This window comes from Scomber scombrus, chromosome 14 (assembly GCF_963691925.1).
Source record: "Scomber scombrus chromosome 14, fScoSco1.1, whole genome shotgun sequence".
Taxonomy (NCBI): domain Eukaryota; kingdom Metazoa; phylum Chordata; class Actinopteri; order Scombriformes; family Scombridae; genus Scomber; species Scomber scombrus.
In genome coordinates this window covers 23,834,369-23,853,028 of record NC_084983.1, presented here as the reverse complement: position 1 = coordinate 23,853,028, position 18,660 = coordinate 23,834,369, and the positions used below count along the sequence as shown (strand labels likewise).

Below are 18,660 nucleotides of genomic sequence, written 5' to 3'. Positions count from 1 at the left end.
GCATGCATGAGTATGTGCGTGTAACGAGGACATTCTGCTGACATGAAAGGTTGACTGATTACATTCATATATGATCAGCGTGGTTGGGCCATCGTGTTCACACCGTGACATGACAAATGTGGTGAGGTGTGTCGATTTTCCAACAAGCAGAGAATAGACCGATGGTGCGGGGATGTGCATCTGAGCATGAACACAATTTTAAATTCTTAATTATGTGTTAGGGACCCATGAAATATGGCAAAATTACAACTCATCTGAGTGTGAGAGAGAGGGACTGGATGGGACAGACTAATAGAGAGCAAGAGAGGGAGATATCAAGGTTTGAGGAAGAAAAAGAATCATAAATTGACGCTTTGCAGCCACTGGAGCTGAGCACTTCTTAGACTTGTGCAGCTGTTTGAATTGAAAGAAGTGTAATCACATCCCAGAATGCGGTTAAAGAAAGAAAGAAAAAAAAGATGTTTATCCCACTCAGCAAGGCCCAGTTCAAGATCCTAAAGCCTTCAGTTTTTCTCATTGGATTTAAACTGTCTTTCTGTCCTTTATGAAAAAAGGATACTGAAAGGATGGGAATGTTGCCTGGTGAAAATGTTGTTTTTCAAATCTCGTTTGCGACTCTTTGGCATGGATTTAGGCTTTATTGTTGGGCTAAGCTTTGTCAGGAAGTTAATGCCTCTATGCCCTCTTGCACACAAATCCCCAGATTTTTTTTTCTCTCTTGCTGTACTTCACGTTGAACCTTAGGGCTCAACCATTCCAAATAACAAAATAAATAAGACTGATAGCTTCCTCTCAGTCACTGCCTCTCCTCTTCTTCCCACATTAGACCACAGTGCACCTCTGCTTGTAGCTCTTCGACTCTGCCCATGCCTCAATCGCCTATTTTTTCATCCTTCTTATGTATGTTTGAACACGGCTGTCACAAGGACTGAATAGGAGACAGATGGTTTTGTCAAGCTCAGGACAAAGTGCTGCCAAGGCAGCAGGTTATGAGGTTAGATAATACTTGAGCCAAACAATGGGAATTATTAATTGCCCCGTTGAACATTTAATTTTCAGGTTGAGGGCGTCAAGATGGTCTTTTTCAACAGCACTCTTTAGTAGCGACAAAAGGACCCCTTGGCCCGAATATACACTATCTTGTCTGAGGAAAAACTGCCTGCAAATATATCCAGCATTTGTTCCACAAGTTTCCACTGAAATAGAAAAGTTCCCCTCATAAAGAACATAACAACAAAACAAAAACAAACAAACACAAAAAACAGTGCAGATATTCTACAGCCTTAATTTTGACTTGAATTTGTTGCATCTCACAGTTAAAAGCCACAAAATGGTGACAGTGCTGGTTTAACATAACAATACGGCTTGTTTTATGTGTCATCAGGAATACACCATCGACATCTTTTTCGCTCAGACCTGGTATGACAGAAGGTTAAAATTCAACAGCACGATGAAGGTTCTGCGTCTCAACAGCAACATGGTCGGAAAGATCTGGATCCCAGACACATTTTTCCGCAACTCGAAAAAGGCCGACGCCCACTGGATCACCACACCCAATCGCATGCTAAGGATCTGGAATGATGGGCGAATACTCTACACCCTCAGGTAAAAATTCAGTGATACCTGAAATGAAATATTAGCAATAGTTATGACTTATTAAGGTATTCTTCATCTGCAACATACAACTTGATTGATTGTGTGACCGGGTGTCAAAATGATTCGACTGACTAGCTATACACATTTCATTATGCAGAGTATTATAATGTCATACTTATTGTTTAAATGCTGGGGTGTCTAAAAAGATACAAGAGAGACAAATTTTGTGGAAAAAAAGTAAACATTTGTTTTCCCATTTGGTAATGAAGGCTGAGGTAATGGGAAGTTCAAAAATCCATTTACATAACCAATTAACTGCAGTAATTTCAGCTGAACAAAGCAGAAAACAACAGATAACAATGTAGATACATTGTAATTGGTCTTGTTTCAACAATTTGAGCATTTAAAGCTTGAATAAGACAATAGCAACTTTGCAATGTTGTATTTTTAGTGTGTTGTTATTTTACAGTATATATATATATATATATATATTTATATGTATACATACATTTTGCCACTATGATGCTTTCTTCTCTTGTACGAGTCCACCCCACCAACGATCAAAGCCTGTACTATAGAAAGCATTTGAAATACCCAACAATTTACAACCTCTCTACATAAATGATTCATGGTACTGATTTCCCTGAACAAGCCTTGGGGAATTTTAAATGTCAGTATGGATGGGTATTTTTTTTTTAATTGTTTTGATATCAATACTGCTTATTGAAATGGTACCTATTTATACTCTTGATAGATACTACTCTCCATGATACAGTACAAAAAAGAAAACTTTGCATGGAAATATGTGGAAAGATTCAACAGTTATTAAAGTGCTTAAAACCAGTGTTGTGTCTTGAGTGAATAACTACAGACATGGGGCTGTTGTCAACCAGTATTAAGGTGCATTACTGCCACCTGCCAGCTATGTTAGAATGAATTAAAGTTACATATATACTGACAGCACCGTTTGGCCAGAAGATTATCTTTATATTTTGGTATTTTCTGTATATATTTTAAATTTGACATGATTAGTGCAGTAAATCTGTCTTACAGACTGAAACAGGAGGTTGTATATGACAAAGAAACATTATAATTACATCTCCCTGAACTAATGTGTTTAGGTGCTCTTGCATGGAGTTTATGGCAATTAATTGGGAGTTTTGTTTTGTTTTTGTTTTATTCTACAATATTATTTAATTAGTTTCAGTTTCTGAAATGCTTGGGAAGATTTTGTAAGTAGTATAAATACTATAGGCTACTAATTATAAAAATTGCTTTATAGTCTAATGACCTATTCTTGCCTGAAGAGCTTGATACTGGAAAATTATAGTAGCCTACCCAGGAAGCACTGATGGGTTGGAACTGCTAGATGATTTTTGCCTTTTGGCCTCCTAATTATAAAATTATGGATTGCTCAATAATAACCAGACTACACACTGTTTGCAAGTCTAAAAGCTGCGGCACCAACCAGAAATATGTGAAGTGTGTAAAACAGGAGGGCAGATTAAAGGGAAATATTGATTGAGTTTATTATCTTGTTTTGCACGCCATCATAAATACAGTGCACGTTTAACTGACACTGCAATATATCATCAGCGATGAAAGAGATAGTGAACTCTTGTGGACTCAATCAAGCTATGATGGATGTTCTCCTATGCAGAACACTACCCTTCCACTTCATTAATTTGTTAAGGAACTCAGAATTTAAGCACTGGTTAATTAGGATGGCCGCTGTGACTCGGAGGACAATGATACATGACAATAGCAAGTGCATGGATGGGTAAAGTCGTTTAAGGTCATTCTCTCATTAAGGGGAAGTTTAATGACTTTGCCTTCGAACTCCCTCAAGTGTGAAAAGAAGAGATGAGTGCGTTGCTGTGAAAAAAACATCAATTTAGTGTTGTGAAATTTTAATGAATAATGCCTCGTGTTAATACTCACAAGGTGCAGGCTATATTTGACACTTTTCCAACACACTCCTCAATTTAAACTACATATTGTTTAAGGGTTTTTTTTACCGAGTCACTGGATCCAAATATTTTGTCCCTGCAGGTTGACCATTGACGCTGAGTGCCAGCTTAAACTGAACAACTTCCCTATGGATGAGCACTCATGTCCCCTGGAGTTTTCAAGCTGTAAGTTTTGCCATATGCTGATACCCTCCCTCGCTTCTTCCGTTTCATCTCAAACACATGCGCGCGCGCGCACACACACACACGCACACACGCGCGCACACGCACACACACACACACACACGCACACACACACACACACACACACACACACACACACACACACACACACACACACACACACACACACACACACACACACACACACACACACACACACACACACACACACACACACACACTGTGGCAAGGAACAAGCAACATATGAGTACAACAAAGACATCATTTAAGGAATCATTATGCAACAGGCCAAAGGATGAAAGGAATTCAGGCTGCAGTAAAGCCGTAGGATTTATTTCAGAACACACCAATCTCCTGAAAGACAATCATGACTCATGTGTGTATTTATGTTTAACAGAATATGCATGTATTAAAGTATGTGTGCAAACAGTATATGTTATTGCTTAAACAGAAAGCAACTCTAATATTTCTGATTGTTTGATATTTGTTCTATTTGCTAGATGGAAATAAGCTCTGTAATAGATTTAAAAAATAACAATATATATGAATATGTTACATGAAAGCACTGGTCCATGCATTCATTCATTTAAATTGTGTACTGGCATTCAGTCAAGGGGTTTAATAATAGATGTCTCATTGCCAACTCAACCAAAGGCAACAGACTAGATTTTCCTACACTTTATCAACACTGCTCTGAAGACATTTCACATAGTGACACGAGTCCAAATGAGTCAGTCCCCATGTGTGAGGAGTGGACTGGGGGTAAGTTATGCTAATGAGGTTATGGATCTACGGAGAGATGCACCATGGGATATTCTCCAAAGAGATTGCTTCCTAAATAGCTCCAGAGCAACAAGAAAAAGAAACCGGGGGGGTAGCGGGTCTAAAAGTGGAACATTCATTTAAATTTGATGAAAGCCATGGATGTTTTCAGAACTTCGAAAACCGCTTGATGTACAGTACATGAGCTCAATCTCAAAAGCAGCAGGCGGAGCAGTGTGTGGCATATTTCTTCAACACATGGCACAGAACATGGGGCTATTCAGATCTTCTGCAGTGGTTTTGACTGTGGCCAGACGAGAATGGATCACAGTGTATCACGTTGAATAATTTACAGATCTCTTTATACTTTGCACATGATACAGTATATTATTTCTTACTTATCTAAGAACACAAGTAGCTGCAAAGTCAATTCATGACACACAAGGGCATTGTTGCTCTAGCTACCCAAAAGAACACTGAATCAATAATTTGACCTGGATGCACTGCCAGCAAAGGAGGAGACTGCCTGTCTGGCTGTCTGGCTGTAATGTGGCAAATGGGCAGATCTTTCCATCTCCTGCTTCTCTGAGGTCCAGCATTACTGGATGTCTGAGAGCACATTGGTCATAAAGCCATTTAAAGTTTGCAGTAAGGAAAGTACATGTGCATTATTCAAGCCACTCCTTCGATGGCTGATGGCACTGCTCATCGCTAAACTGCAGATGACACAAGACTGAAATCTAAAGAGAATTGGCTTAAGATCATCACGGTTATACTTCACCACCTTAGTTGGGAGCATTTAATCACATGTGTTCACAGGATACAGAGTCCAATTCCAAATCCAACTTGCTACCAGACAGAAATTAAATACTAAGCCAACAAAGAACTATAATAAGAACTATGATTTGATTATAATAATGCATCTGCACATCTAAGTTAATCAGTAAAAACAAGTACGATTACCATTGTGATTGTCACCACCAGAGAACATATACTTGGGATAAAAATAAGAAAAAAAGAAGATTTCCCTTCACAGATGGACTGGATATTTTGTCAACATGTTGTGCAGAAGTCTGTTATGTAATGGTTCTTTCATGAAACAGTTGATTTGCAAGATAGTTGACTTTGTGGGTATGGCTTTGTCTGAAATAAAACAGATAGTGCTCTATGGTTTTGTTATCTATTGAACTATTTTGCACCAAGTTGTTTTGTACCATATTTTGTTGTATAGCAGCGAACAGATCTATAGAGTCAAGTCTGACGATATTTCCTAAAAGGGATGAATGTTAGTCTTTGACAAACATTGTTTTCATGTTTGTACCGGACTTCTTTCCTGTACTCTCCTCAGCTAAGCTCCATGTCATATTAACTCTGTTGTCTCCTGTTCAGATGGCTACCCCAGGGAGGAGATTGTTTACAAGTGGAAAAGGAGCTCAGTGGAGGTTGGGGACATTCGCTCCTGGAGGCTTTACCAGTTCTCCTTCGTGGGCCTGAGGAACACCTCTGAGATTGTCAGGACCGTCTCAGGTAAGAAAACAATTGCTTGTTTGTTTGTTTTTTTCCATTCTTGGTCATTCAGTAAAGGGCTGATTGAATACACATCCTGCTTGTGACATTGGACAGATGTGTGCGTGACAGACATCATTTTAGAATGGCATTACATGGCACAAAATTCATATCGGGAATGACGTTTTTAATCTGAGGTGGGTAAGCGAGTGCAGGCAGCATCATCATCGTGCGATGAACGTAGTGACATTTCATATATGAAAATCTGAGGGGCATTATTATTATAAGGCTCACGCAACTGTGCATTCCGTGCCTCCAACTGTGTTACCAAATAAAGTTGATACTCTCTTCATCTCAAAATTGCAATGTTTTTAATCCATGTTTAGTTATGAGTAGAATCCATAATGGTTTCCTGCATCTCATTGGACAGATGGACAGATTTTCAACAGAAAACTGACTCGGGAATGGTCACATTTACAGGAGCTATGGATTTATTGTAAGAACTGGATAACAGTATTCCAAAATGGCTTACTGTTTTTTTTCATACAAAGACTGCTCATTGTTTACCCACATATATGAATAAAACAAATATACTGTTTCCATAGAACCCTCTGTGGCTTCATAATTCTGGACGTGATGGTTCATTTTATCACTTAAAAGGACATTTTGAATATGTTTTGTAATTCTGTCTTAGTGTTACACCCACAATCTATGTATTTATTACTATTTCTGAACCAGACTACCCCTATATTATGGATGCTACTGCACAACTGTCCCTTGCAGACATCCATTGTATTAATGTAGTATCAACATGCTAACATTTTGCTCCATATTCTATACTTTTCAACTCTATACGTAGAATGATTGCTGACAAGACATTAATCCACAATGTGGAATAGTTATAAATGTTATGCTATTTTTTACAGTCTTTGTTTACAAAATAATATTAGATCAGATTCAGATGTCTTTCATTCCATTAAAATACACAAAGAAGTGAGGGAATATATGCATCATTCATACCACATGTTTAATAGTGTAGTGGCTGGATTCAATTAAAAATGATGCAGGAATATGAATGTTTGCTTGAGGAAAAACAGCTGCTTTCCCTGGACATTGTTGATGTTTAAGAGGGGCAAAAACGGCATTTGCGTCAATATGCTTGTTTGTTTATGTTTATATTCATGAGATGCCGGTAAGTAATGTATGTAATGTTCTTCATGGAAATATATGTATTCTCTATGTTTGTCTGCGGTGTGAATCAAAGATAGGCTGCCGGGGAGATTAACTTTGGCCGGAGGACAGTTTGCCCCCATTAGATCAGTTGCATTATCCAGAGGAACTGACTGAAGAGTTTAAATAAAGTTTCTATTATTTCATTACAAATAAAAGATCTCTTGATGAATCCCACTGTTTAATTGCTTAGATAACCAAATTTGCAGCTTTAGAAATGATTTAAAAGAGAAAAGCTGTCATGCAGCTTGGCGGTGGCAATCTTTTTTCATTTGTAGCTCATTGTAAATTCTTCTTTTATGGGATACTCAATTCATTCAAGCCCATGTGTTATGCGAGTATTGATCAGAGGGGAATGGATGCTTTTTGGCTGTACTCCATCTGTTTAGAGTATAGGCTGAAAGGCTACAGAAAGAAAAGGTCATTGTATTAGACATGTGGCAGTAGGGTCATTATTCTTGCTGTCGTTTGCATATCAGTATGTCTAGTCATTTGCTTCCCTTGTGAAAAGCAGATTGTCAAATAGGGAAGTAGCAAAATGAGAGAACTACAGCCTGTTGACAACAGTTTTAAATGCTTATACTTTTTTTAAAACTGCTTAGTGCGTTGTGCTTTTAATTTTAGATGGGTGTATGTCTATGTTTTAGAAAGTCTGTAACATTGGTTTTATGTATCCAATTTGTGGGGGTACCAGTAAGGATCCAGTGTATAAACCTGTGTCTTTGTCCAGCAGATGTGGAGATAATTGGAGGATAAAAAACCCATTATTTTAAATAGAACTGGGATGTGTCATTTAAAATGTGAACACACAGTGTGTGACCATGTGAGGTTTTTGGATGATGCAGCTGTATGTGCATGTAGAGCCCACTAAGTAAGAGTGTATAATGTCAGTGGGTAGTAATGGGACAAATAAATAGTGTTTTCCTATGAACCCTCAAGTTGGAGGTATTATTGTGTTTGGAGTGTTTGCTGAGAGTATGATAGCTTTTACCCCTGTTAGGTAACCCAGTGCTCTATAATGATGACAAATAAAAACACCATGAATCATCAACTTTTAACAAATATTTTAGATCAAGACCAGTTTGATGGTAGTATCAGATTTCAGAAAGCTTATTTGTTCAGAGATAGCCAACCAAACCAGGTCTTTCAGAAACACACAATAACACACTTCTATGCATTTGTGTACAAAGAAGCCATGGGAGCAAATTAATTCACCCAATCGTCTGTAATTTGCCGCAGTTCAACAGAGAGTCACTGCAATGTAATGCTCACACATTTCCATACTCTCACAGGGAGGTGAGGGAGAGAGCGTGCATGACCAATCGCCTGGACTGCAGTGGGGAGAGTTGAGTTCACTGAACCAAAAAACCCCCAAAAAAACACTTTTAATTTTCTTTTTTTCTGTTTTAATCAAAACATTTTTCAAGTGACAACATGCAATCTGTGTAGGAGGACGAGCTGTAGTGGAGAATTTGTACTGCCCTCTGACTCCCTCTCTCTCTCTGATCTGGTTTGTTATTTCCACAAACAGCCATCTGCTCTCTTGTCAGAGCAGAGAACCTTGACTGCGGCTGAGAGATCTCTTGTCTCATTTTGCAGTCAGTTTGTGTATCTGACCTGCTTCAAGATTCATGAACACAGCATCTGTCTCAAAAAGCAGCAGTCATTTAGGGCCTTATTACCTAGTCATCAAGTACTCGCCATGCAGCGGGGCAGTGCTGCTGAAGTGTGTGCTAGAAATATATGAATATTGCTTAATATGCCGCATCATCGTCAGCTCCTTTTATGCATTTGAAGTGTAGAAAACCAGTATAAACAGTTGTGTTGTACAGTGATTAATATGATCTACTTTTACTTATTTGATCACTGAGATCCACTTATTTGACAGAAGTTTAATTTATTTGCAGTGAATTCAATAGCAGTCCTGTTTAGAGTTGATAACATATATGGAGGATGCTGACATGGTAGTTTTAAAATGGCTTTTTTGTTGAACTACAATTTAGTGCAAGTGTAACTGTTACCAAGCATTTTGTTTATCGTTATATCCAGCCCATATCTATGTGATGGCTTTGTTGGCTTATTTTCATCATGGTATATGAAACATCATTGAAAGAAAGGCTGCATATAAATAAGTACAGTATACACTATTATTATTATTTTGTTGTTTGTTTTTTGGAGATTAAATTCGAAGCTTGGTCATTACGTTGCTCCTGTGTCGACTGCTGCTTTCTCTAATCTCTCAAGGAGTTCTGCAAGCAGGGGACTGTAAAGTAGTGCAGGGAGATCTTTCTTCAACCACATGACCCCCGAGGTCAATTTCTCATCTCAGCATCTGCTGGTGTGTACCATACTTAGCTGTCTATGTATGAGCAAGATACTGAATCTCTGCCCGCTCCAGGGCTCTTTGTCCTGTCTGTATTGAAGGGCAAGTTGGAAGGTTAGAGTTATTTACAGTTAAAAACCAACTGTATTATTTCTGTTCAAGCACAGCACTGAATCATCATCAGTTTAACTGGCTTGAAAATGGACAGGTGAGGCAACAGAGGGCCTCATATAGGTAAGGTAAGCAGACAGGCAGGTAGGTGAACTGGCCTGATCCAGACAATGATGACTGTAGCAAATAGCTAGACAAAGAGATTTCCTTTCATTCTATGAGACAAGCCAGTCTATCCCAGGCTCAACATGTCAAAGCACTACTCTCCCACATTCATGTATCTATGCTCATATTCTCACAGTATCTTTTTTTTTTTTTTTTTTAATAATACAAAAGGATCATGCAAAAGTGATGTATGATTAAAGAACGATGAGTGATATTGTAATGAAAGAGGGCTGGGGGTTGATATGCCATCTGTTGCTCTGATGCAGTTGCAGTGTAGATTTTTTTTTATTTTATATAAAGGCTATGTCTGTTTTTATTTGGTTTCCTTTCTCTCCCTCAGCCAGTGTCCAAAGGCTTGGTCTCTCAACATGTCACTTCACATCAGGGCTGCCTGTAGTGCCTGGAAGCCTATACCTGCATTTACAAACACAGACGCACACACACACATGTGCAATGCACGAACACACTCTCAGGTCTACAAGAAGAAAACAAACAGAAAACATTAAAACATGCACTGCTGCTTATGACAAGAGAGGGCCCTTGAAAGGAAACCAGTGCATACGATAGGAAGAGCATAACATAGGTGCAGAGGATTTTGGGTGCAGGATGCTACCAATGGGTGCAGGCACTATGTTCACAGCTACATGTTGTCGTTAAGTTAACCTCACAGTTAACCCTTCTGTGACTGGGTTAAGCTTGATGCTGGGAGTTATGTTGTCACCCTCCTGCCAGGCTGGAGTTGAGGAATGATCAGAAACATCAGAGTGCAGATAAGGACAGAAAGAAAAGAAAGAGAAAGCAGGGGATAAAAAGAGAAGTGGACAAACCATAGGGAAGGGTGAAGGAATTAAAACTGTAAGGGATGTTATTTTTTTTTGGTATTTTACTCGTCCGGCAAAGGAAAGAGACAGAACAGAATCCATGTTAGTGTATAATGATGTGAGGCTAATAGCAAATCTATTTTGGGTCTTTTATGTCATAATAATATAAGCAACATTTTATAAAATCGCTCTCCTATTGGTAGTTTTTTGCAAGTGAACAATTAGAAATGTATAATTGTTATCCCTCTCCAGGTTATGTTTCAGATTTGTGTCAGCAAAGTATCTGAATGGAGTATGACCCTGTAAGTGTGTTATGTGTGTATATACAGTATGTATGTATATGCAGTGTTGTAGGTATGAATGGAATTTGCTAACACACTTTCAGTCCTTCACAGAGATAATCTGTTTGTTGTTATTGTTGTTGTTGTTGTTTAATGCACATCCGTTTTCTTCAGTGGTATGTTGCATGCATACATTAAAACAATACAGATGCAAGTGCTTTGTAGATGTAAGGGACATAAAAGAAGACTTAATGTGAGTTTATCCAACTCCACTGATTAATGTAACCAGTGTGGGGCATTTACATCAAATCAAATACTATTGCTTCCATATTTCTATAGCTGTGACCCATCTTCCCTGCACATTAGTGGAATAAATTAGCTAAAAAAAGCATTGCTTAGATGGGCAAGAGGCTTTTTCCTTACAAGCATAAATGGAGTCCATGCCATTTGCTGTCTTTCTGTCTTGTTTTGCAGCCACCCTCGCTTCTTTCAGCAATGAATCATGTGATGGTTTAAGCAGGACATGAAGTGGTTATTTTACTGCCCTTTTAAATGAGTACTACTACAGTATATGCTATATGTACGAGCCAGTGGTATATATCAGTGTGTGTTTGGCAGTGTTCAGCTGAGTTCGAAGCGCTTTGGTGTGTGCCTGTGTCCATGAATTAATGTTGTTATGTGTCCATTTGCCTGCATGCACATTTCAGTGTGTGCTCTCCACTCGGTACAAGTTTTTTTTTCCTCCATGTATTGAAAGCTATTCTTAGAGTGACCTTCCAAAAGCCATGGCGTGCAGCCCTGTTGTCCGTGTGCGCCCGCCTGTGTGATTCAGTTTGAGTGGAGAAAGCCCAGGGACACATCAGTGGCCCTCTCCCGATTACGGAGCTCCACAGTTTGCAGATGATTCTTTGATGGGGCAAATCTGGAGGCACTGTGGTTGAAAGGAAGTGGCCCAGCGAGGGGAAACAGTCAGCCAAACAAATACATGAACACCCATGCGCACAGTGTACGTAAACACACTCATGTAAGCACAATCACTCTCTGACATGCCAAAGGATTCCCTTTATAGCATGGCGGAGTGCATCGTTGCTCTATCTTTAGGTACTGTGTGCTGCGAATGGGGACTTAGACCAAAATTGAATCCTCAAATACACAAACACACTCTCACACACGCACAACTAGAATAGAAACAGTTCCGCCGCAATAAAATAATAGAAGGTGAGGAATCACATACTGAGATCCAAAGATGGAATCTTTAGAGTGTAAAATGATTTTATGCCACGGTCAGAAGAGCGGTTCTTCTTTACTCCTTTCTTCTTTTGTACACATATGAGTCCATATACCATGTATGGGAGTCTTTCTATAAGAAAATCACTGTCATTTGATCTTTGTGTCATCTTAGTTGATTTTCATCAAGGCTGTGTTGTGTTGGTGGTGTTCATTTAAGGAAATTCACTTGTGGGACAGGTATGAGGGATTATTGTCTTGGTGTCAGGAGGTTTGTGAAATCCCCCAGCGGTGGTTCAGTAATGGGTACGACACATACTGGTTTAATAACAGAAATAAACAAAAAAAAACAGAAAAGCAAATTAAAGAGAAAATGTTATCAAATTCCTTGAAAAAAAAAATGATGCCACTGAGGCAAGGATGCTTGTCACCGCCTGCCTGGTTTAATCAAAAAAAGTTGGAGGGAGGCAAAAAGCAATAAAACCAAATGCCAATATTTTTTTCTTTTTTATTGTTACTGAGACATTTCATCCCTGATCAAATAAAACAGCTGTGGAAGCTCAAGCATATTGTGTGAAATTATTCCTGTTTCCTTGATGAGTAACTCTATGTAGGGGGGGGGGGGCTATTATAGATTCATGTTGAACCCTTTATATCAAACAATTATGACAAGTTTAAAAGTATTGTTCTGTTTTTTTTAATTACATTTTTAATCATCTCTCCCCAGATTAAACACTCTGAACTGAGCAAATGAAATACAAATACTACAGTATAGGTGCACAATAGGTTAGCCATGACTTTATGCTGTATACGAAAACAGTAATTTAATCACAGTAATAACACGTTGCAGCTTTTCCCGAGATGACGATCACCCAATCTTTGCTGAAGGAAAAAGGTTAAGAAGCGCTGAAACAATCCATTAGCTGTGGTGCGACTCTGTTGCTATAATAGCTGCGCTCTCTAATCTCTCCCTCCCTTCATCCCTTTCTCTATGCGTTCTCCCTCTTGCTTCTGGGTGATAGTTGTGATGGGCAGGAGTGGGAGGAAAAATGCTCTGACTCAGCCAGAATCCTCCTTTTGTGAAGTTAAATACCAATTTACACTCCTCCCCGCACACACACACACACACATCCTATACACTACCCTATACACTAACAGTATTCACATTTACAAATGTACACACATACACACCTTCTCCCCTGCTCACTCTTGCAAAATAGATTCTTTTTTGCGCCTAGTGTATTCCTGTGTCCTACTTTTTAACTCCCCCTTCCCCCTCTTGCTTTCCCTCTCTGTCTCGCTCTCACTTGCCTTTCTCAGCTGACAGTCTAATAAGCCAGTAATTAACACCTGAAAACAGTGAATGGTGATAGGCCATAGGACAGGAGATTGCTTTGGGAAAATAAGGCTCTTGTTTTCCTCCCTATCGACCACCACCTGCATGTAAAAGCTAGCCTGTGGTGCAAAGTAGAGGAGAACACAGTTAGAGAAATAGATTTTTTTGATTTTCAGTCCTTTGTTTTCTGTTTCCTGCTCAGATGTTTGTTATTTTTTAAAGGACAGACCATGAGGTGCAAAAGATTATGGATTGAGGACAGTGACTGAAGGTCAAGGAATAGAATAATATTTGTTTTTTTTCGGCAGCATATATTCCTCCACTCCTGGACTCAAGTCGTAAACCCCCTTTTACCTTAATATATAAATACAGAACTGTTATTACTCATGTATTTTTTCATCCCCTTTAATGACACCAAACCCTTGCACAACAGAACTGCAGTTGCAACATGTGTTTCAGAGCGATAAACTAGGACACCGGAATATATTGCCTACAAAATTAAAATCATCTCATTTGCAAGAAGGGAGAGGGAGAGGGGAAAGCAAATGGACGTAAAAAAAAAGTGAGTGAGGTTGTGTTGTTTCTTGTCTTTCAGTTAAGATGCCTGTAGGCAAGGATGGAGGTCATTGAGCTGAGATATGCAAGGAGAAAAAAAAGAAAAGGAAAAGAAAAAAAAATAGGAAAAAAAGGAAAAAAAGAGAATGTTCAACCAATACCAAAACAGGTCAAAGCCGTGGTATGGAGATTTGTGTGCATCCGTCAATCTGAAGTATCATTCCCACTGTAGCAGCACTGGAAGGTCAGACTTAGGTTGATGTGGTTGGTGTTAGATTTTGAAGGGTGGAATGACAGACTTTGTAAGCTTGAAGGTGCAGGTGCAAGGCCAATATTGCGACTCCTGCTGATACTACAACTTTACTGCTACTGTTGTTAAAAAATATCATAGAAATACATGAAATAAAATCATACTCAATTACATGTAAACATCCTGCATCAAAATGTTGCGTCTTTAAAGAAAAAGTGTGGACATCTTATCAAATAAATAAATGTTTTCATAATGCAGATTAGCTCCTTTCATAATCTTATATTCTGGTACTTTAGGATACAAGCAGTATAATTATAATAATAATGACGTAGCTGATCAAGGTGGAGCAGATTTAAGTAATGAAATGTCTTGTACTTTTAATTAATAAATTAATAATATGTGTGTGTTGTATCTCACACCATGTTGTTCTTAGGGAAATCAGTTTTACTGTTAAAAGTGTTATTGTAAAGTGGAACAAATGGGCTCCATTTTTCAGAGACACAAGCAGAATGGGGGACTTTATAAATCTTTACAATAGCTATTACTACACAGTAGTCTTAATTGGGTTTGTGTACAGGCTCGCAATTTCATGCACACACATAAAAATAACTTCGTTCATGCAAATCTGTTGAGACAGAACAAGTTGTTTTAGAAGGTTAACCAATACAAAGTTGATGTCGCTCTGTGGAGCAATTTTACCCAGGCCAAGCCATCGTTGCTCAATAAAGTGTTATAAAATTTCATGCTAGGGTGCTAGATACTCATCTCACTGTGCACTTATTGGCCGTGGTGTAATAATTCTGCAACACAGTGTGTCCAAGTAATTAACCGTTAGAAAGAATAGAGTCGCTGTGGAACACTCTGTTGGTTAATACAGTGCATGGCATGGGAAGATAAATCTCAGAAATGCAATGAAAACAGAATGAGCAGTTTGAGGTTTCTTATTATAACACTGTACAGAACTGTATTAAGGAAAACACTTAATACAGAAACATGCTTTCTCTGTTATTGTGTTATTAAAACTCTGCAGTGTCAATGCCATATGGAATTTGAACTTCACTAACCTTTGAGTAGAGTACAGTATGTCTTTTCTGTGCATATTATGTAAATGCATGTCACAGATGCTATCATGTATCAGAGGTCTATTACCGGTAAGTTTAGCAAAGGCTATAGTGCAATTAAATTTCATATAAGTCATATAAGCCTGGACTCTGTTTACTAAGAGAGGATTAACCTGCCTTCATGCAAATATGTTATCTTCAGTGAAACTGTCCATGAATCTCTATGAGGGGACGGACTGCTAATATGCATGCTTATAGCTGGGATCATGTACAAAGAGCACATTTACTGCGTGCTACATAGAAAATAGCAGTTTTTCTCAGCATACTCATGGTTTTTTTGGGGGGAGCGTTTTTACAAAGCGTTGTGATTATGAAGGTACTTAAAATGAATCACAACAGTCAACACTCAACAGACATATATCAGTGTTGTAGTTTTGGACAAATTTAGTCAGTATGTTGAATATGACTGCTTAGATTTCAGCGCTTAAAACCAGGGATCCCAAACTCTTAATCTGTACTCACAGAAAGCCATTGGCAATAAAATGATTGTCTTGGCTCTTACAATATTTGTCTGAGCTTATCCATCCAATTTAGATTTAAATTACATTGTTGCTATTGTAAAGATAAGAACATTGTGCCATCATGACAGAAAATTATCCTGAATATATTGAGTAATAGTTTTACAGCACTTACGGTTCATTAAAGTAAAAAGGCATATAGTAAAAGTGTACTTCCTGTAAGTATATGTTTCTATATCACATACAACACTGATCTGCTGCCTGCCTCAACTTCTTCAAACTGTCAAATGTCTCCGTTTTGATTGCCATCCTTGACAAATACAGTGAATGGCTGTAATCTGTGCAGCGGAATGCTTCAGTAATGTGTAAGACCATTTCCACAATGTCATTTTATGGTGTGATATTTCAGAGCAAAGAATATTTTCTGCTGTCATCACTCTTAAAAGGGGAAAATATGGGAGGGACTTTTTTTTTTTAAAGCATCTTGCATGATTATGCTATTACTGTTGGTGTTTGTTTTTTTAGTTTTTTTAGTTTTTCTATTTTACAAGATAATTTCTCAGTTTTAGAAATATTACCAGCAATGCGACATCCTTGACCTTCGATTTTCAGTTTGAGGCTTTGCAGGCTTTTTTAGCCACAGTGCTTATTACCTCTGAAGCTAACTGTGCTTCTTCTATTTATTGCAAACACACTGCTCTTCCTGATGTCTGCTGTAACATGATTTTTTTGCGAAGCTTTTTTTCCTGGAAAAGAGAAATCTAGTATTCTGCACTAGGTGTGCAGAAAAGAACCGTAAGGTAAGAGGCAAAAGCTGACATGCATAAAGTCTATAATTGTGTTATATCACTTTTGTGTTATATACTAAATTATATACTATAATTATATATACAGTCAAGGGTTTGGATATGCCTTCCCATTTGCTTCAATGAGAAAATGTGTCCAAACTTTTGACTGGTACTGTATATGTTAAGATATATATGCTATGTTTTAAGGCATATGCAAAGCTGAACAGACTCCCAATCTAAAGGCTTCTGGAAAGCTTTTTGTCATTTTGCTTATTAGTAGTTTTCCGTCACTGCCACAGCATCACATGCTCTCCTCTCCAAATTAAATGTGTTCATTTTTAATTTGCAGCTCATCTGTCGTTTTTAAAGAAGCACATATAAGTGGGACACGTAAGTTTAGTCATCTGTGCCATGATTGCTTAGTTAGAAAAAGTCCATCCAGCCAAAATAGTTAGAACTGAACATGAGACCGAAAAAAGAAATAGCTGATATATTAAACATGGGAAGAAAGTAGAGTGAGAATTGAATTTAAGAACTTGGAGCTTATGTAATGAGTGTGAATCGCATCTTCACTCAGTGTGTGAATAAGAAATAATGAAGCCATTTTTAGACAAGGTAAGCTGGAGCACAGATAATACGTATATAGACTGAGAGAGCAGCTTGTGAATGTGCTGGCGTTTTTTTTAATTATATGACGTGATGGAAAAGAACTCACAGATGGAGTTTGAGTTGTTTAAAAATTCCTGTATGAGACCTTAAAAAAATGAAGGGGACAAGATGCTTGTCTGTGGCCTGAAATAAGATCCCTTAGAAATCCTTGCTACATTAAATTATTTTTCTAACATTTCTACTAAACTCTTCAATTCAGATCTATTAGTGTGTCTCAGAGAGAAACATCATCTGCCCCTGTCACAGTCAAACTCCGTAGATTCCTGTGTGGTTTTTAATCATGCTGCTGTGTTGCCGCAGTTACTCACTGTGACAATGCTGTGCCTTTTTTTGTGCCGTGACATCATCTCGCCATTCACTGTCAAGTAGGAATAGCTGCAGTGCCCTGTGGAGGCAAAATTCAAAGACCATGGTAACTAGTTAATCACTCGCATATAGCCCATAGTCATGCCACACAATGTGGTGAGTTAACATTTTCTTTAAGTATTGTTGACTCTGGCAACCTGCCATGGCATAACCCTGGTCATTAGCAAAGCCTCCTGCTTTTCTCACCAACACACACATGCAAAATAGCATCCGCTGTCCCCTCTGATATAGATGACCCTTGATGGAAGAGGAACTCAGTAAGGCAGCCTGTCGGCAGCTCTGCAATGTGTCTGGCTTGTCTCCCTTCATTGGATGGCCAGCATGTGCCTCAGGTCTCTCCTGCCCGCCCATATCCACACCAGTTAATAACCCGGAAGCCAGCAGAATGACATTCACATGTGACAGTTTTTTTTTTGTTTGTTTGGGTTTTTTTAAATGTAATTTCTTATTCAGGTCGATAATCTTAAATTACCATGTTTCATTCTTGTGAATTTCCCTGTGGCTATTCTGCAATAACATACTCTTCCATCAAATACAACATTCTATAACAACTTCTGTGTTCAAATAATAATAAAATATCACTTCCTTGTAATTCCGCCACAGTATACTGGAAGAATAATCCTCCCCCTCTGCTCTGTGCGTGTTGAGTGTGTTGTCTCTGTGGCTTTTAAGAACAAAGCAACACTGTTGTCTGATGAATGATCATGCCCGCCTAGTTTTTATTGCTTTCCGTAGATTACATCAGCTCGTAGTAAATCGCTTTTGCCAAAGAAATGTGTGATCTTAATAAAAATACGTCAAACCATATCTTAACACAAACAATAGATTTGAGCTGTTGTCTGAATAGTTGGTTTTTCAAACAGCTATCATCAGCATTTCTTATTCAAAAGGAACGGGCTGAATTAATAGCATGCAATTACAGCAGTGGATGATAAGAAATTA

General features: G+C 38.3%; 1 protein-coding gene across 4 annotated transcripts in view; it reads left to right on the top strand.

Annotated features, from left to right (window-relative positions):
• gabrg2 (gamma-aminobutyric acid type A receptor subunit gamma2) overlaps nucleotides 1–18,660 on the top strand; it is a 50,062-nt gene that overhangs the window by 20,366 nt on the left and 11,036 nt on the right. For all 4 annotated transcript variants that reach the window (XM_062432637.1, XM_062432635.1, XM_062432639.1 and 1 more), the window contains 3 exons: nucleotides 1,385–1,605; nucleotides 3,649–3,731; nucleotides 5,901–6,038. In XM_062432637.1, the coding sequence (XP_062288621.1) occupies nucleotides 1,385–1,605; nucleotides 3,649–3,731; nucleotides 5,901–6,038 (442 nt within the window). The remainder of the gene's footprint in view (nucleotides 1–1,384; nucleotides 1,606–3,648; nucleotides 3,732–5,900; nucleotides 6,039–18,660) is intronic.